Genomic DNA, 21,481 nt, shown 5'->3' with positions numbered 1-21,481 from the left:
AAGTTTAGCCAAACTGTATTCGGTCCGTTCTTTGACAGGTAGCCATTTCATATCTATTACGTCAGACTTGCGAGAGTAGCTCTTCCGGACGAAGCTAGCTGTGGCATTTTGGACTCGTTGTAATTGGTTGAATAGATATTGTGGTGCGTTGTGAATTACGGTATTACCATAGTCTATTTTACTCAATACAAGAGATTCTGCCAATTGGCGTCGTATACGGTATGGTAAATATCGTTTGATGAGGGATAGACTCTTCAGCGTGCCATATGCTTTAGTGACGATTTTTTTGACATGTTCATTCCATGTTAGGTTTTCGGTGAAGATGATTCCTAACAGCTTGAATAGGGGAACACGCTCAATCACATTTTCGTTATTTGACTTGATTTCGAATTCAAAATTATGCCTCCTTGCCATTTGAGATGTGGCAAAGAGCATCGATTTAGTTTTTCTGGCGTTAAATATCAAGTTCGAATCAAGTGACCATTTCTCAATTACGCTAATATCAGAGTTCATTTCAGTGACACAATTTTCAAGCTCGTTTGGTTTGGTGTGGCGATATATAGTCGTATCATCAGCATATTGAACACATTTTGCGGTGGTTTTTGTTGCCATGTCGTACACGTAAATATTGAAGAGAATGGGTCCAAGTATGCTTCCTTGGGGGACGCCATTAGTAACTGTGAGAATAGATGACTTCTTGTCGTTGATCTGTACGTACTGAAGTCGATTGCTCAGATAGTTGGAGATAACATAGAGTGACTTTTTTGAGAATCGTAGTGTGTGAAGTTTTTTGATAAGAGTTTCAAAATCAACTGTATCAAATGCTTTTGAAAAGTCAGCGAGAACTGCAAGAGTGATTTCGCCTCGATTCATCGCTTTCAGGATGTCGTTTTTGATTTTGATGCAGGTGGTTATTGTGCAGTGACCCTTTCGAAAACCAGATTGATGTTTTGATAGTAGTTCTTCACTTTCTAGATAGTTTGTCATTTGTGTCATAATCAGTCTCTCGTATACTTTTGAAAGGATCGGTAATATGGAGATTGGACGGTAGTCGCTCGGATCAGCGGGCGACTCAATTTTAGGAATAGGGCTGATTTTCGATATCTTCCACTGGCTAGGAAAGACGGATTGTCGAATGGAAGAGTTGATAATATGGCAAATGGGACTACAGATTTCATCGATGGCGAGTTTGATATATTTCGACGGTATCTGGTCATGGCCGGTTGAGCAGTCGTTTCGAAGATTACATAAGGCTTTACGAACGTCAGCGTAGGAAACTTCGTTTATGTCGAATGGATTGTCTTGTTCAGGTAATTCGTTGATGAGTTGATGTAGGATTTGCTCTGATTTAGGTTTTGAGTTAAGAAGTCTCCCGGCTGTTGTGTTGAAGTGGACATTGAGTGTGTCGGGGTCAGCGGGTATCTTTTGTGGTGATGGTTTCAGGATGCGATGGATGGTTGACCATACTTCTTTCGGTCTTTTGGAGGATAGTGCGCGTCGGTAAAAACTGGATTTTGTTACTCGAATAAGAGTTTTTAATTCGTTTCGGATTTTACGAAACAGATCCCAATCTTTTTGCTCGGACTGCGGGGAATGACATTTGGTTCGTAAATAGTTTCTTTCCTTTTGCTTCTCGCTGATGTTGAGATCTTTTAACCACGGAGCTGGTGGGCGTGTTAATTTCTGCCTGATGAGGGGTGCGTGTCGGTCTAGACAATCGGTAAAAAGTTTGTTAAAATGTCTAGTTTCTCTTCAGCGGTATCAAAAGCGTAGACAAGATTGAACGGTATTTGTCTGATATCTGTTTTAAATGCTGCTAAATCAAAGTTTTTCTCATTTCGAATAAATTTATATCTGGGTTCAAACCGTGGTTTGCGTAGATTACATATGACGAAGGCAGCATCATGATCGCTCATTTCGTCGCATGGGATAACATCATCGTGGATGACTTTTGAGAATGAGGTAATGATATGGTCAATGCAGGTTTTTCCCTTCCGGGTTGGCTTCTTCACTTGTTGACGTAAACCGAGACGATCGAGGGTATCTTTATATTCGTCAGCAACGTTGTAGTTCTCTTTCAGGAGATCGATATTTGTATCACCAGTAATCACGATTGGATCAGACCAGATGGTGTGAACGTACGATATTAATGTTTCGAATTTTTGAAGCCAAGCACGTTTGTCAACGTCTTCGGAACTTGGTTGATAGAAAACGGCTATAAGAAAGGGACTTTTCTTTCCCTTCACTTCAAACCACTGGTGTTCGATCGTTGTATCTTTCTTGTCAATGTCAGTTCTTGGGCGATGTTTGATGCCGTCTTTGAAGTAAGCTCCGACGCCACCGCCACGTTTGCCATTTCTGTTATTGTATCTGAAAGGATGATAACCGGAGAAGTTGAGTTGTCGGATGAGTGCAGGATTGTCAACGAGCCATGTCTCAGAGATTGTTAGGATATCGAACTTGTGTTTTAGGAGCATGGCTTCAAGTTGGGCAGTCTTATTTTTGATAGATTGAATGTTAAGGTGCGCAATACTGTAGTTGTTTCGGTTGGCATTTAGAAGATCCAACTGGATTTGAGTGTCTTGTTGCGCTGGGATATCATTCACGGTCGAGGGGTCTGATAGTAGAAAGTCTATATCGACATTGTTGAACGGTAATTCAGTAAGCAGACAGTCGTGACATGTCCATAAATTGTGTTTGTCTGAGAAGTTTTTTACAGTTTTATAAATACATTTTACGTGAGTCGAGTTGAGACAAACCTTGCATTCCAAGTGGTACGAATTCTTACGGACAGTTTTGGCACAAACAGGACACGCGAGCGGACCCGGATTAGTTTCAATGTCACCAGAGATGAGGAGTCGAAATGTCGCCGAATGATTTGCGTACAGATGGATCGGTGCACAAAACCTCCTTTTGTTGTTGTGATTTTGACGTCGAGTCAAAAAGTCTTTGTTTTGAACTTTAAAACTCGATTTCTCGTGGCTTCTTCCCATTTGATGTAGAAAGAGATACACCATTACGATGAGCGCAGCTTCCTTCATCTTCTTTAGCAAAAATCAGCTCACTTCTTTTTAATTTGAGTGAGAATTTTAAGAAAAACTAATTTATTTTCACTCTTTTGACGTTAGCTTTCATGTGTAAAATTAATAGCCTTTTTTCATTAGAATAGCTTACCGCCGCCGCCGGGTTTCGCGGTATTTTGCGGCAACCCGCCGGTAAATGACAATTTACATCAAAATAATTTACCGCCACCGCCGCCGGGTTTCGCGGTGTTTTGCGGCAACCCGCCGGTAAATGACATTTTACATCAAAATAATTTACCGCCGCCGCCGCCGGGTTTCGCGGTGTTTTGCGGCAACCCGCCGGTAAATGACATTTTTTCGTTTTAATAATTTCAGTGTTTTTCAAGATCTGTCAAATTAGCATGTTTTATTAAATTTATGTCGATACTGTTATTTCTCGTGTCTAATTTAAGTAAAATCTCTAATCAGTTAATAAACATTCAACATTCGTCCTAAAATAATCTGTCAACTTTTTGTACGTTCATGTTTGACATTGATATACGTATTTCTTTGTTGATCAAAATTTTTCACATGGGTTTAAAAATATTACAAGCAAATTTTAATTAAAGTTTCAATAACATCTAACATCAGGAATTCAAAATCTATATATCTTAAATATTCAACTTATGTGTGTCGTTAACTATGCTCAAGACAAAACTGTATCAGAAAAAATGAAAAACTTAATGCAATAATTTGACAAAACTAATCCTAAACTCTTTTACTCTTTATTCTAATTAAAACCAGCGGTCCGTCCCCATTAATCTATATTCACGGCAGCCTGGTTCCGTGCAGCAATATTTCTTCCAAATAGAATCTATTTTAGTTCTTATCTCGTCAAATACAGATTTGCACAATAGTTCAATGTCTAGCTCTCTAGATTTCTCTTTTCTTGGCCAGTATTCGAATGTCTTTCTGAATTCCAAAATCCGATATAAATACCAGGCATTTTCCAGTCGATCAGGATTCAATTGGGAGGGCTTCCAGCTTTCTCAAATGAAATACCGCCGATGCATATCATGTTGTCCACTAAATTTAATAACTTCTTTGTAAATGCTATCCCAGAATTAAATAGCAGAATGTCTCTATCTAGGTCATCAAAAGTATGCGATAGGTTTCCTTTCCTCTCTACGTATCCGTAGTATGCCAATTTTCCACACACAGAACATTTTCCGTGGTAAGATTTACCATCCAATATAGCTTTGGACGAATATACCTTCATCCCTGCAAATGATGTTATAATTTTCAATTTCTTTCCACAACAAAATAGTACATCTGGTATGAATATCAACGGAATATTTAAGCGATTCTTTGTAATATCTTTCATGCGAGGTAGATCTCCTTCAATCCGAGATAAATTTTCGACATTTAATACAAATGGTGTGGTCTGAAAGTATGAATGTTCACCTTTAATGTCAATAAGGACTTCCCTGTCGCAACACGATTCTCCACAAGTGATTTCCGATGCAATATCACGAATCAATTCCAATCTCTTCGGCGTGTGCATAGGTATTGCTTTGTACAATCAGATGTTGTGACATCTCGTAAGTCAACTATGAAAATCCGTTGCCAGAACCAGAAAATCTAACTGTAGAGTATCTTCAGCAGTACCAAAAGGTGACTAAACGTTTATTGCAACACGATACTGTCCCGTTAACCAAGATTACCAAAGATAAAGTTTACCCGATTATCAACGACACCAGTGGTTCCAAAGTCGCCAGCAAATTTGTACGTGGGCTTCAACAACTTGGGTTTGGCAAAATCACCCCAACCTCCAAACACTTCAAACGTTTTCACCCCGATGATGAAAATTGTCCAGATCGCGAATCTCTACGCAAAAAGTATATACTTTTGAATTTGAATTAATCCATATTGATTACATTGTTTAAATATTTCCATTTTTGGTAACTTTTTCGTTTAAACAAATTTTATCTTGTTTTTGGACCTTTTGGTTTCTAAATATAATATAGTTGATCGACCAGATTTTATGCATTTATAGGGAATTTTTTAATCTGCAATTTGTTGTATGGAGTGTTTCCATGCGAGTTTAGCGCCTTATAGTTTTAACTTCTATGATGTGTTGTTAACTAATAACTTTCCCATTTTTTGATCGCTTTTTCGTCTTAGCATGTTTTTTTCGTTTTTTGGGAATGTTGGTTTCTAAATACTTTATAGTAATACACCGAGAATTTATGCATTTATTATTGGGTATTTTTATCTGTTTATTTGTTGTATTGAGTATTCTTATGCTGGTTTCAGGCCTTATAGTTTTAACTTCTATGAAATATATTATATAACTTGTGAATTATATTATTACTGTACATATTCTTAATTTCTATAACATATTTCGTTTCATTTCATGAAATCTTATTTCATTCTGTTTTTTCTTCAAATTTCTTTTGCATCTACTACGAACACAGTAATACTTTTTCGGCATAGTAGGAATATTTCGAAAATTGCTTTCAAATTTTTTTTAATAATTGGAAACAAAAATAAAATTATTCTAGTGGTTAAGACTTAAGACTCTAAAGAATCATAGATTAAAAAGGCTGTCCTGAAAAATTTTCGAAATTGAGTTTAAAATTAAATGCCTATTTACGATCAGTTATCACTTTCTTTGAGTCTAAAATAACGTTGCGGTAGTCACATCTTCTATTACCTGCGGCGGAGGATTTGGAATTTATAGCTTTTTTGAACTTAGAATTATGTTGCGGTAGTCCGCGGGTTTCCGCCGGTATTCGTGTATTACCGGCGGCGGCGGCGGCGGCGGGTTTTTAATTTAGACTCTTTGATTGAGCTTAGAATTATGTTGCGGTAGTCCGCGAGTTTCCGCCGGTATTCGTGTATTACCGGCGGCGGCGGCGGGTTTTTAATTTAGACTCTTTGATTGAGCTTGGAATTATGTTGCGGTAGTCCGCGGGTTTCCGTCGGTATTCGTGTATTACCGGCGGCGGCGGCGGGTTTTGAATTTAGACTCTTTGATTGAGCTTGGAATTATGTTGCGGTAGTCCGCGGGTTTCCGTCGGTATTCGTGTATTACCGGCGGCGGCGCCGGGTTTTTAATTTAGACTCTTCGATTGAGCTTAGAGTTATGTTGCGGTAGTCCGCGGGTTTCCGTCGGTATTCGTGTATTACCGGCGGCGGCGGCGGTTCATTTTAAACAATAGATACAGGAAAAATAATAGAAGATACAACGGTAAACAGCGGGATGCCGCCGGAGAATCCGGTAAATAAGTCAAAATCTGTGGTATACTCTAAATTCATTACTAGAAACTTTATATAATGTAGAATGCTTGCTCTAAAGGGGTTCTTGTTCATATTAGGCTAATAGATTACATGATATATTATATTTTTTTCTTAAAGAAATAATTTTATTGTTTTTGATTAATTTTATTCTGAAAAAAAGATATTTTTATTATTTATATATAGAGAGAGGACTGATTACCCTTTCATTATAACATCGTCTCTCTAAGAGGAAAAAGAATTCGGCCATTCTTGGTGTTTGTAGATCTGACAGGAGAAAACATTTTATTTTCATACTATATATATTTGTCTAGTACATCAGGATGTGCGAGGATGTCCCCTGTCCCTTTTCTTGTATGACAGTCAGCCTGTCCCAAGCCAGGATAAAGACAGCGGGACCCAGAGAGGACTAATTGCCCTTTCATTATAACATCGTCTCTCTAAGAGGAAAAAGAATTCGGCCATTCTTTGTTGTTTGTAGATCTGACAGGTGAAAACATTTTATTTTCATACTTATATATAGAAGAACTTTTGTTTTTAAAATTTGTGTATTGTGTATATCGTGTGTTTGTTAGAAATTATGAATATTTTACTACTGTACTATTTAAAATGCATTCTGTTTTCTTCAAATTCTATGTTTTATAATTTTTTTTCTTGTGACTTTTTTATGTTGTTTGCTGTAATACCATCAATACTTAGCCTGTTTTGAGATTTGATATTTATTTAGAGTTTTTGTTATCTTTTTAGTTAGAAATATTGTTAAGAACATCCTTACAAAAATAAGTATGTTCTTTCTTTATTCACTTTTTGCAAATTTAGATTTCTCCTGAATGTTTGTAGGACACGATGTCATGTTGAATAATTCTTAAGACCATTTGACCATGAAACGATGATAAAAATGTTTAGCATTTAGTACTTGTTTACTAGTTATTTTTTGGAAGCTGGACTCTTCTTCAACATGGCATTGTGTCCCAAAACCTGCATTTTGACAACCAGGGGTATACTGTAAAAATTTTATCAAATAAATTTATGCCCAAAATCCTCTAAATTATATTTCAAAACTATGGTCAAAATTTTGTATTCATATCTTAAAGATATCTCGAGAAATCGCTAAAATTTCAAACCTCCGTTTTGGGGGCCATTAGAAAAAAGCTACCTATCTTTAAGCGATTGAAAAATATTGTTGAAATTGAAAATTTTGAAAAAGAACTTTCAGGAAATAAAGTAGAGATGTTAACGGTTTTCATGTAGCAAAAATTTTTGTAAAATCTCTTTTCCTCTAGATTTGAGAGAAATTTCAAATTTGATCGCCGTGTTGGGGGCCACATACTGTAAATTCAAACTCTCGACCGGAGCTGTATAGATCAAAACTTAAAGGTTTTTTGTCGACTGACATTTACAACCAAAATTGGAGGAGCATTCAAAACAGCACAGTTTTGTTGAATCTTCACTGGCCAACGATCACAAGTTGTGTTGTTTCTTTCAACTCGGGTAAGTTATGGCATGTCTGAAAGACTGAAAATTACCATAATTTTTAGATTGCATTAGCCGACAGAAAACGACCAAACAAATGACTGAACATGAAGGGTATTATGATACCGGGTGCGCCACAAAAAAGTTTCTCTCTTTGAAACTAATTTTCTCGAAATCTAACAATTTTAAAAGAACCATTTCTATTTCATTGAGAAGAAGAAAGATAGACTTAAATTTTGATGGATCATTTATTAAATTCGATTCAGTAAATCAAAAGTTATGTTCAATTGAATAGAAAAGTTACTTTTGAAAAGTGCTGAAAAACGTTAAAAATCGACCTATCAAATCAAACAGAAGCATCATTACATGATACATCAGTTTTTTCGTTTCAGTCATTAAAAATGATAATTGGCTGTCTAAATGACCTTTAGTTGCATAAAGGAAGGTTGAATTTCAATGAAATAAAGAAAATTCATCGAAAAAGGCCGAAAAATCTGGTAAAATTCATGAAAATACATCAAATACGGGTTTCGAGGTAGATCCAGCCTTACATAGACTTTATCCAGTCTAGAACCAAAAATATGAGGAAAATTTCGGTAAAAGTAAATTAAAGTGATTTTGTTGAAGATTTTAAACCCTCTTTGACCCTTCAGTTTCAAAATTTATGTGTTTAGTTACTGAAAAATGCTCTTTATCATGTAAAGGCTATTGTGATTGCCAATTTTAAAATAAAAATTTGATAGGTCGATTTTTAACGATTTCGAGCACTTTCTGAAAATAACTTTTTCGTTCAATTGAGCATAACTTTTGATCTAATGAATCGAATTTAATAAGTGACCCATCAAAATTTAAGTTTATCTTTCTTCTTTTCAATGCAATGGGAATGGTTCTTTTAAAATCTTTAGATTTCGAAAAAATTAGTTTCAAAGAGAGAAACTTTTTTGTGGCGCACCCGGTATAGTTTCTAACTTCATGTGTAACCTAATTGTTTTTTCACTGATTTTCGCGAAAACTGTAAAAACTGATTATGACGTCATAATCGACGACGTCATATAAACTAAAAGTTGAATTTCTCAAGAATGGTTTATCCAATTATCTTCAAACTTTCACTAAAGATGTATCTCACTAAAGTCAATCATTTGATAAAAGAAATTTTTCAAAATTTCCATGACGTTAGCAGAAATTAGGAAGAAAGGAAGTATCCTATTTTTTTGCTGATCTAATCAAAATTTCGAAAAGATTTTTTTTCCAAATGATCGACTTTAGTGAGAAAGTTTGAAGACGATTGGATAAAAAAACCTTGAGAAATCCAATTTTTAGTTTTTATGACATCATAATCAGTTTTTGCGGTTTTTCGCGAAAATCGGCGAAAAAACAATTTATACAGGTACGAGCCGGGAAGTATCTTAGCCATTTGGTGGACTAACTTTCTTGGGGTTTTTCTTGAACCTTATGGTAATAAGAATATTTTAAGCTTCTGGGCCACCTGGATTTCTCACCTGGGTATCCATAATGGCGGATTTTTGGTCATGTGACCCCCGTAGGCGAAACTGAAAATTCTTCCAACCCAAATATAGGCATATCAAATATCAATCGATCGGAAATTTGATACTGATTAATTTTGAGATACAAAGTTGGGTCTGAAAACTTTCCTATCTCGAGATATAAATCACTTTCGTTTTCTCAGGTTTGGCTGCAGTTGTAGGCGGGCTTTCATGGAGTGAGGCAATTCTTTTAGTCATATCTCAAGAAATATGCTTTTAAACATATCAAAACTTTATGTGCTCCTAGAAAAGGCATTAAAAATTGTTTGTGCAAATTTTCAAAAATTTTGCAGTAAAAATGTGTATTTTACAGACCAGAGTACAATTTTCTTACCGTCGAATAAAAGATATTTTTCTCTCATCAAAATTGGTCTTTTTGTCTGAAATGAATTAGTGAAATGATGCTTAATAAGGTTTAGAGCCACTCGATTCTTCATATTATACTCAGAGAGGTACCTGGGGAATATATAAGGGCTAAGTGTGTCTGGTCAGCACTTTATAAGTATGATTTACGGTAAGACATGATCCCGAAAACGGTGAAATTTCCAAATAATTAATGAAAAATTCTCTCATTGCATCTCAACATTAAACGCGAACCTTCCGTTCTTTAGATTGACTAATGCAAAGAATTATGAATAATGTAAATTGTTACAGTGTGTATTTTACAGACAGGATTTAAGTGCTTCTAGGAGCTTGTCTTGTTCTAAAACGCTTTAGATTACTACAGAAATACCCGAACTTGAGAATTTACTGAGTTAATCCGTCAAAACTCGCCAATTCCTTAATCTTTATTGTTCATGCATGAAACGAGATTTAGAGGGCTTAGAATCTGTGTTGTCTGTAGGACCAAAAAACGTCGGCATAATATGGCTTCGAGAGGCGATAATCCTAGGCGATTGTAGGAAGCCTAGTGATGGAGCCATATTTGTGAACCTGCTTGGATCTATTCTGGTTACTGTTACAATTATAAGAGGCGTATAATGGTCCAATGCATCATTGTATATCCGCTTTAACTACATGAATGCAACACAAAGCCTTCAGCTAGTTGAAGAAGTCAGACTGTAGGAATTTTAACTTAAAGCGCTTTAAAGAAGTTATTGCCATATAATAATAATGGTTTAAGCTACATGTCCAAAATATCCCCGTTTTCTTACAAAAATCTAAGTATAATATTGAGAAATCTTGATTTTAAAATTCTTATTTGTTTTGGACATGGCTTGCTGATGGTGATCCCATTTTCCTTTCCCCTCATGAGGTTTTAAAGTTTTAGAATAATCTGGTCTCTGTGGCTTTGTCAGAACATTAACAAACGACTGGACATCCTTCTCCTTCGTAAGCACTGCTAGCTTCGTTGCCGCCTCGTTAAAGCATAAAATGAAACAATAGGTTTTGATGATCTACCTTGGGAATACCTTGCTAACAACGTCAAAACTTACACAAAGTCCATGTTACTCTTCTCCAGTCTTTTATCTATATCATAACAAAGATAACAGATGCGAAATCATCGTCATTTTTCAAAACTCCGATGAAATGATATCGAGTATATAGGATTGAGAGTATAGGATTCAAATTATGATATTCTTATGACACAAGCTCACAACTTTGGCATACTTTTTTTTTTCAAGTCAATAAAAAAACTAATAGCGCGTCGTCACGATTATTACTTCTCTCATTTGAGATGCCTTGAAGTTTTTACAAGATACTTCACTAATTGGTCATTTAAAGTGATAGAGATGACGCTTTCTTTAAAAGTAATACGATTCTTTTATTACATCTTAACGAACAACCAAATCAAATATGAGCTTGTAAAAACTCCAGCTTGTCCCTCTCATTTGACCGAAATTCAATCCCACAATCTTTTTTAGTTTTAATTCAAGAGTCGTGAAATTTATTACTTTTTCTTTGTAACTGAGTGTAATTTGCGTGCAAGCATAATTGACGCAAAGGTTGACGGGAATGAATGTCTATTTTTAGATTCGCTACGGTATGCTATTGGAATGACAAAAGTGATTCAAAAGTATACACGCAGTTGAAATTCTCCATTTCAGCGTATAAAAAAAATGGAAAATAATTATTTTGTGACTTGAGAGTAACTAGCTGTATGCGCAGCGTCGCACGCTGCGTGTCCCAATCCAGCAAATCACTATACATCTAAAAAAAACCCAACGGAAGAAAGATAGCTGCTGATTGATGATAAGATTTTGATTTAATAAAAGAAAGGAGAAAAAAGTTCAACGCCATGAAGAGGAGGCTTTGTAGAGCTTTGTTAGATTTTCGAAAACTTTTTATAAAACGTTGTAAACACACACGTTTTAGCATATTAATATATAGATTTTCAAACTATCAAGCTATCTATCAATCATTTTACCTAAGTAATTCATGGAAATAGCATTGTGACGGAATATCAACGGATTTTTTATACCAATTTAAAAATACGGGCGGCAACGAAGCTTGCTTCAAAGACACAATGGAAGATAGACGTCCAGTTATGATTTATCCCATGTGAAGGCGCAGTAGTGTACCAAGTATTGACCGTCGTCTAGGAGATCAGGACTAACTCCAACTCGGTGCTGTGTTTCACTTAATGAAAAGTAAATGCTACTTTGCTAGGACCAACCCATACCATGAGATGGTCGTAGGGTGGACAGAAACTCTACAGGCCGTTCAGTGACTGTGCGACAAATCTGTGCTAGTGTCTAGCAAGCTTGCAAGAAATAAAAACTTTGGGGCTTTGTTCTTTTTAGGAAAATAATTCAAAGTCTGACGTCTGGCGCATACAAAGCTATCATGGCTTAGTGGTCTCAAAGCCAGACTAATTTCACCAAAAATTTTATGCTTATGTAGCTACGCAGTTCTGGAAGTTCTAAGCACTTCTCGAAGTCTCAAAGACAGGCTACACTATCTTCAATAATAAAGATATAGGAATTAGAGGATCTTGACGGATTTTACTCAGTAAAATTCTCCAGCTCGGGTTTTTCCGTGGTAAGTCTAAACATTTTAGGGCAATATAACCACCTAGAAGCACTTAATTATGGTCTGTAAAATACACACAGCGATTTACATGTATTCTTGATTCTTTGCATGTGTCAAACTAAAGAATAAGGTTCAACTTTGTTTAATGTCGAGATACAATGAGAGACTTTGTCAAATATTTGAGTAATAGCTTGTAAGTTTTACCGTTTTTTGGATCAAATCTTACCAAAAAAACATGCTTTTAAAGTGCTGACCAGACACACTTAGCCCTTATATATTCCCCAGGTACCTCTCTGAGTATAATATGAGGAATCGAGTGGCTCTAAACCTTATTAAGCATCATTTCACTAATTCATTTCAGACAAAAAGACCAATTTTGAGAGAAAAAGATCTTTTTTCGACAGTAAGAAAATTGTACTCTAGTCTGTAAAATACACATATTTACTGCAAAATTTTTGAAAATTTGCACAAACAATTTTTAATGCCTTTTCTAGGAGCACATAAAGTTTTGATATGTTTAAAAGCATATTTCTTGAGATATGACTAAAAGAATTGCCTCACTCCATGAAAGCCCGCCTACAACTGCAGCCAAACCTGAGAAAACGAAAGTGATTTATATCTTGAGATAGAAAAGTTTTCAGACCCAACTTTGTATCTCAAAATTAATCAGTATCAAATTTCCGATCGATTGATATATGATATGCCTATATTTGGGTTGGAAGAATTTTCAGTTTTGCCTACGGGGTCACATGACCAAAAATCCGCCATTATGGATACCCAGGTGAGAAATCCAGGTGGCCCAGAAGCTTAAAATATTCTTATTACCATAAGGTTCAAGAAAAACCCCAAGAAAGTTAGTCCACCAAATGGATAAGATACTTCCCGGCTCGTACCTGTATAATTAGGTTACACATCAGGTTAGAAACTATATCACCCTTCATGTTCAGTCATTTGTTTGGTTGTTTTCTGTCGGCTAATGCGATAATTTTAAGACATGCCATAACTTACCCGAGAACACAAACACCAGAAAAACATTCTCTGCGGATCACTGCCGTAAGACCAATAGCGCTCCGTTACGACTACGTCATAATTTATGCGAAGTAATATTTAGCACAATGCGTTGTGGGCGAAGTCGGACAAAAATCAAAACAAATCATTCGAATTCAGAGAAAATAGCTGCAGCAAAGTATACAATCTTAGATTTGAAGAAGTCAGGAAAAAAGGAAGATTTAAATCAGAGAGTAAGGGAGGGTTTAACGACTAATCTTCCTGTAAACCCAAATATTGATGGAGTAAAAAGGTATAGCATGAAAACTTCTGGGATCAAAGCTGATTGAAGTTCTTTCTCTGCTACTCCCACTGTTAAAACTTCTAATGGTAATGCTACTTCTTCAGATGCTGCTGAAACCACCACCAATAATGCCTCTCCATCAACTACTCTTACTATAGGCCATTTCACGGTCGCGATGCATCTTGGGTAATCAGGACCAATTGGCGCGAACAAAAATCAAAACATAAACAAACCAAAAAATATTTTTTTGCACTCGGAGCTTGTTATCAAGAAAACTTTCACAAGAATTGTTGTCTATTTTGCTATATCTAGACTACCTTTATTTGGTACAGTTCTTGTTCTGTTGTTTATATCAGATGCCAAAACTTTTCTGTTGTGCTGCTGGATGCAAGAACAGTAATCAAACGCCACAGGACAATATAATCAAGTCCCACATAAAAGAAAATGTAGTATCCATCAAGTTCCACTACTTCCCAAAAGACAGTGTGAAACGGGAGCGGTGGACTGAACAAATTAGACGTGGAATTATCAATTTTGCACCATCAGATTCATCAGTTGTGTGTTCAAATCACTTTGAATTTGGTAAACCTACATATTCGTTCCCTGACCCAACATGATTTATGACAGTTCGAGCTGCAAGATCTAAGTCTCCTGTTAAGAGAAGGAAGATAGTTTACCATGACTCTTCAACACCTTCAACATCAAGTTCTTCTCCTAATGCATCAATCTCCATTGCTGACGCAACAGACATTACTACTTCTCCTTCAAACTTTGTATCGACATCTTGTCAAACCTTATCTGTCAATGGTGCCATGATATTTGCAGATATGACACGAGAATCTGAAGTCCAATTCTATACTGGTTTTTCTTCACACAAATTTAAAGCTTTTTTGTCAATTCTCTTTCCAATGGCAAGAGTAATGCACTATTGGAGGCCTGGAAAACAGGTAGTCGACCAAGCATTGGAAAGAAGAGACCATAACATAACATTACGAAAACTTTCGATGGAACAGGAAGTTTTACTAACTTTAATGAGACTTCGCGTTGGACTTTTAATTGAGGATTTGGCATTTCGTTTTCGGATTTCAGTGGGTTTGGCTAGCAGCATTTTTACAACATGGATTAAATTTATGTCAAAAGAATTATCATTTCTTATTCATTGGCCGGACCGTTATATTATTAAAAGGAACTTGCCGACAATGTTTAGAAAATATTATCCGAAATGTTCAATAATTATAGACTGTGCAGAAATTAAATGCGAAACACCCACATGTCTTGAAGCTAATGCAACTTGCTATTCAAATTATAAAAGCAGTCCTACTTTCAAATTTTTAATTGGAATTACACCTAATGGTTCTGTTTCATTTCTATCGAAATGTTATGGGGGAAGAGCAACTGATGCATTTATTGTAAATGACTGTAGGGTCTTAAATGAACTTCAGCCAGGTGATCAAGTGATGGCGGATCGTGGCTTTAAGATTCAGGATTTGTTAAATTATTATCAGTGTACGTTGGCTATCCCTCCATCCAAAGAAAAATGCAGACAAATGACTAAAAAGGAAGTAAAAGAAACATCCAAAATAGCAAATGTTAGAATTTATGTAGAACAGGCCATAGAGCGAATGAAAGTCTTCAGAATAATTTATCAAAATAAACTACCATTGACATTAGCCCCTATAATTGATGATATTGTTTTAGTTTGTGCAATCTTTAATAATTTACAAAAGCCATTATGTTTACCAGAGTAGTTTCCAGTTTCTTTTTTCAAATTAAAATAACAAATTTAATTAATTGATCGACTTAAATAAAATTTAAATAATTTCTCAACAGTCCAACCCTAATAACAATAAATAATATAAATAATTCTTTAATAAATAATTCATTTTGAACTAATTAAATTAATAAACTTTATTCAATAAATATATGACTTTCTAAAATTTTCATATATGTAATTTCAAATATCTCAAATTTTTTTAATGCTATAATATTCTGAATGATCATAAAGGCCCGATAATAAAATGTGTAATCTCAAAAATTATTTTGAGTATTTTATGGCCGCTATCCGCAAAACCAAAATAATCATACAATTCGCTATATATGAAATTTGGATAACATTAAAGCATTCTTCGCAAATAAATAATTAAGCTTTGTTCCAAGATTATTATAACAATATAAAGTAGCTATGATAATATTTATTAAAAAAAATATTTGTTTTTTTATTTATCTATTTGAAGAATATTCATTGCTTTCAAATATATCAAGGATTTGTCTTACCATAGTTATCATGTGTAAAATTTATGCTCTCAAATTTTTAGTTTCTTACTAATGTTAAAAAAATGATGATTCATACTTGTAATGGAATCAAAATGGCACTACATTATTTCTTTCCCTATTCAAGATATTACTAAATTACTGTCTTGGTTATTTTCTATTTCGGTAAAGAATTATCATACAAAAAGTACACTGGATTACTCCTCATTATCATAGCAAAACATACAAATTTTATTTTCTCTCTCAATACAGCATTTGTTGTGAAACCACAAATAACATTGTTCACATTCAAAACATTTATCATCTTCTTTTTCAGTTTCCTCTTCACTAAGACAAATATCTGAGCACACAGGACAATGAAAAATCTTTTTGATGCATAGCAAATATGGACAAATATACGATTTAAAGAATAAACTCAAGTTGGGTAGCATATCATACCAATACTCTTGGTCAAAAGCAACTTTGAGAATGAGAGGTGGTCCTTTTGGTGTCCATACCACAAAAAACGAATATTGTGTACCAGTTATTGCCATTTGACCATTTACTTGGGCATAGTAAGAATGGTTCTTCTTCAGTCTTAGTTCATTGCCATTCAATTCTAAATAACCTAGTTCTCTATAAGTTTCACCTTCACTGATGGATTTCTCTCTAAGACTGTATGGACATTTCACTTCCACGCATACACGAACATCGCAATCCTTACATTTGCATGTAAATATGCCGTCTGGAGTGGCACCAAGATACGGATTGCTTTTGTAAACGTGTAAACCAGAAGAAAGAAGTTTACCATGTTTATGTTTAATACCCTCAACTTTCATGAATGCCTCTAAAGCAATTTTCTCTTTAGTTCTGCCCCAAGTTAGTGGTTTTGCACTAACTTTTTTAGGTTCACAAAGGGACAGAACCATATTACTCATTTTCGTTGTTTTTGACCTTGCCATCGATTTTATTTTTGAATTAATTTCGTAAAATTTGGATGCTGTAATCCTTCCTTTACGCTGTTCCCACCAGCAGTTAGAATTTGATTGGGATCGTGTTGCTTTTTCTAATTCATTTAATTGAGAGTCGTTGAAAGATAATTTTGAGTTGAATTCTTGTATGATAAAAAAGTCATGATCATGATGTGAACTCACAATTTTTTCTGCAATGACTGGAAGTGGAGGTGGCATGTCAAGGTTAGGTGGAGGAGTGAAACAATTGTTGATCACAGCCATTGGGAATTCTTTTCTAATGGTATTGATATAAAATTCCTTTCTGTCGTCAGATACCTCTCGATATTTGATGGGTCTTGGATCATAAAGTACACGGTCATTATTCAATTTATGTTTTGGGGTTTTATTGTCAGTATGGTGTTTTACAAAATCAATATTTATAACTTTTTGTGGGGTGAAGTCTGTGCGTGCTGGTGTGTTCCAACCACAAGGAAGGCTTGTTGACGGTAACGAATTAATGTATTCATTAGCAAACTCAAGTTTATAAAGTGCTGCAATGACATGATTACAGCTTTCACCAAGACCAGCCGTGCATGTACAATAGGATGACAAAACCTCTCCAGAAGCAAAATTTATAACAAACCAAAGTTTATGTTTAGATTCTGTCACCCTTTGTGATGGAATGCATCTTGATTTTACAATTACTCGGTCTGATGAAGCTTTCAACAAATATAATTTATCAACGAAACCAGATTTATAAAATGAATATGCTTTTCGTGCTTTATACTGCCCTATGTATTCTGCTTCAAAGGCCTTTTTCATTAAAATGTACGAAAAGACGTGTCCGATGTTTGTAGGTGGTAAAAGTTCATGGTCGTCAGCAAAATTCTCACTTGTAAATGGGTCTTCAATGTTGTGTTTCTTCAGTATGACAGGGTAGTTTTCAGGTAGCTGTTTCACAGGAATATTTTGGTCATGTGCATTCAAGGCTCGTGAAGCAAGGGTATCATGATTTCCAGTGCTGCTCAAGCCACGTCTTTTCAAGTAAGCTTCCAGCTGTCCATTGGTCATTTCAAGAAAATCTTTAAGTTGTAAAGCTGACATGATGTCTTGAATTTTTGAATCTAAAAATATAAAGCAAATCATATATTTTCAAAGTGTTCACATATCCTGGAATAATAATAAGGGTGTAGGGTAAATGAAATGAAGTGCAACTTGATAGAACTGATGCAATTTCAACCATAAAAACATCGAAACACCTGTGCAATCAAAATGCACTGTGAAGGTGTTAAAGTTAACTAAATATTCAAAAAGGCTGAAAGACAGCTAACAGTAGAAGCCACCATTTTCCTAACTTTGCAAAAAGAGTTTGTTTACAAGTTTTTAGCCGTCGTCAGCAACTTCACAAAATTTATTTATTGATTTTTTTTTTGTTATGTTTTGATTTTTTTTTCGAATCGTCGGGGCGGCAAATTCAAACTTTGGTCCTGATTACCCAAGATGCACCGCGACCGTGAAATGGCCTATTACCCATACTACTGATGCTACTACAGATACCTCTGGTGTTTTACCCTCTGAAGACATGTCTTCAACTTCTACTAAAAAGCAAAGTAAACAATCAACTTCTAAACCTTTCAAGCCCTTTGGTAAAGAGTTACCCACCACTGGATGGTAGGATTTTCCATCAAGGAACATTCCAAACAATTCCAATTACGGACACGTTTACTTTTATATGGTTGAATCTGTCGCATCTGCGGCAAGTATACAAGATTCGAGTGACAGCGATGGTGATTTATATTCGACGTGTGATACTGTGACTGCAAAACCTTTTAGAAAAGGACGCAACCTTCTAAAAAGTGAAAACGTTGTCGACACCCAAGATAATTTTGATGAGCCCAAGCAAGAGTACATGCTACGTACTCATGTCCACCATTCAATGAAGGCTGAATTGCCATTGAATGTCTTTGTTATCGTCAGTAATGTCAGTGGTAATGTGAAACGTACTGGTTGTGATTGTCGAACAAGTGAAATAGGAAGATGTTGTCACGTTGCTGCCCTATTATTAAAATTGACTATTCCTCAGAGAATAATCTTCTTTTGAAGCCATCAACCTCAGAGCCATGCACTTGGGATAAAAGCAAGAAACGTGCAAAAAAGCATGTGAAATTACACGAAACACAGTATGACCAAAAACCTCAATGTGGGGGTCACTTTTGCCCTTGAGGTGTGAAAAATTTTCCTATGACAAAGATGACATTGAAATTTACAATGATTTAACTTCACAGTGTATTCAAATAAAGAATTTTTAGGGTCAAAAAGTGTTGGTGAAATTCCAGATACCATGAATCAAGCTGATTCTGATCAATGGCACCATCAAAGAAGATTTCGCATTACTGCTTCAACTGTCAAGAAGTAAAACTAGGAGAGAATCTGTCTGAACATGATTCATTACAAACTCATCGAACATTTATTGAATAAAAAACTCTGGGGAAAATCTGACAATTTCTCTATCCCAGATATGACCTATGGTATCAAGAATGAAAAAACAGCTCTTAGACAATATGGTGAAATAATGAATACAACTGTTGGACTTAGTGGACTTTGGGTCAATGAAAAATATACTCATTTAGCTGCTAGTCCTGATGGTTTAATTTTTAATAATGGCCAGATTGAAGGAGTTGTCGAGGTTAAATGTTTGAAAATATTAAGACTCGACACTGTCACAGATATTGTCAATGATATGGCAAATGAAAAAAGTCTAAAACCTGAGGTATCTATACAGTGTTTTAATGTATTGGATAAAAAACTTATCCTGAAAAAATCACATATGTACTATTTTCAAATTCAGCTCCAGCTGTTGATTACTGAAACTAAGTTTTGTGATTTTGTTCTGTATTGCGACAAAGGACCACCAAGTATTGAAAGAATTTTTCCTGACTCCGAACTTCAAAAAAGGATTGTTAAAAGTACACGTTTGTTTTGGGAGAAAGTTTACATCCCAGAATACTTCTTGATGCGTATCCCAAGGGACATGTTACCCGTTGTGCTTGAGAAGTAGTTTTTTTCATTTTGATATTTCAATGAAATTATCTTTCATTTTGAAATTTGATACTGTGAGGGTGCCTATATTCTTTTTGTTGATAAAAACAAAATAATCATTTTCAAACAGCAATCCTGCTAAATTGTATTGTTCTTTTTTCCACCTCCAGATTTGGTTGGTCTTGTAACTTTCAAGAAGATAATTGTGCAATTTTGGTTTTCAAATTATTTTGTTGTCTTTCCTCAAAGTTTCCTAAATTTTTTTTTTAGTGAGATACATTTTTGGTAGTCTTTGGTATTACCTTGTGATGGGTGCCTTTTATGGTTCTGACCTTTTTTATGGTTTTTCTAAAAACAAAAAGTGTATTGACGATTTACTTTTTAATAAAGAATATTTTTATCTTTTGCTGATATTTCTTGTAAAAGGAGGTAAAGTATTATTTTTACTTACTATTATATGGAGGTTTTTTTAATTTTTAAAACATAGTTTACTATTGCTTTATCCATGTCTGGTTTGCCTTCTTTCGGTTAACTTTTAGATAAGGGCTAGAATCTTTTTTATGCATTTACCCTTTTGACATTGAGTCTGATTGAGTGCTTTAACATTTCTATAAAGGAAATTAGGTCATTCTAAATAGGTCTAAATTCAATGTTATTGAGCCAGGATTAACTTAACTAGATGCTTGCTCAATCATTAGCTCCTTACAAAGCCAGATGGATTTTCTATTTTTTTTGAATGACTTTTTAAAGATATTGTACATATTTTTAAACATTTCATTTTAGTTACTTCAGGAAAATTTCTTATTTCTTTTTTTATTTCGCTCATGTAAAATAATAGACTGGAGTCGTTTATAATGCGTGTAATACTAATAATACAAATACTAATAATTGCGCCCGTCAAGGGCGCCTTAATGAGGAGGACCTAGGGAAAATCTCACGATTCAGTTTTCCGGCTCGATTATTCATGTTTGTTCTCGATCATTCATTTTTTATTTTGTGTTTTTTTTACGCATGTTAATGTTAACAGAGACAAGAGCCTTGCTCGATTAAACTACTTTTCGTAGTATTTCCCCGATTTCCTATCTTTCTTCCGATCGGATTCATTAAAAGGTTATTCAAGATGGCTACCGAAGCGATAGTGTTTTTGATCATTTGCATGCTGGCATTGCAAGTTTCATCTTTTTGAATTAGCTCTAACTTGGCAAATTAATTCTTGCATCAGAGACATGCCTTTTTGCATCGTGTAAAGACTTTATTTGCTCTAGTTTTCGTTGATTTTTATGAACTATTTTTTACCAAAAGTGAGACTTATTTTTTGCTTTGTTTTGGTTTGTTGCTATGATTCCATGACATTCCATGATGATGCGATGGTTGATTGCAATAAAAAACATATTTTCCTGTTGGGCTTGGAGAAAGTTATGGATGGATTATTGGATGAAGTATCCTAACGTATACATTTCCTATGTAAATGTAATGAAGAAGAAGAGAGAAGTAATTTTCACCAAATTATGGTGGCTTTTTCAGCACTGCAATTCGATTGAAGACGATAATATGATGAACAATATTCGATGAACTTTTAGATTGTATACTGGAATTTCATTACTATCTTTCAACAAATTATGGACAAAGATCCAGACGGTGCGATTATCGATTTGC

The 21,481-nt window shown here is 35.0% G+C and overlaps 2 protein-coding genes across 2 annotated transcripts in view; one reads left to right on the top strand and one right to left on the bottom strand.

Annotated features, from left to right (window-relative positions):
* LOC136811513 (L-seryl-tRNA(Sec) kinase-like) overlaps positions 1 to 21,481 on the top strand; it is a 402,790-nt gene that overhangs the window by 323,027 nt on the left and 58,282 nt on the right. The window lies entirely within an intron of this gene.
* On the bottom strand, positions 16,052 to 17,928 carry LOC136811558 (uncharacterized). Its single transcript, XM_067068180.1, has one exon. The coding sequence runs from the start codon at positions 17,888 to 17,890 to the stop codon at positions 16,052 to 16,054; it is 1,839 nt and encodes a 612-aa protein (XP_066924281.1). The 5' UTR covers positions 17,891 to 17,928.

This window comes from Clytia hemisphaerica, unplaced genomic scaffold (genome assembly GCF_902728285.1).
Source record: "Clytia hemisphaerica strain Z4C2 unplaced genomic scaffold, Clytia hemisphaerica genome assembly, whole genome shotgun sequence".
NCBI classification, from domain to species: domain Eukaryota; kingdom Metazoa; phylum Cnidaria; class Hydrozoa; order Leptothecata; family Clytiidae; genus Clytia; species Clytia hemisphaerica.
The sequence above is the reverse complement of the archived record's forward strand: the minus strand, read 5'-3'. Positions and strand labels throughout refer to the sequence as shown.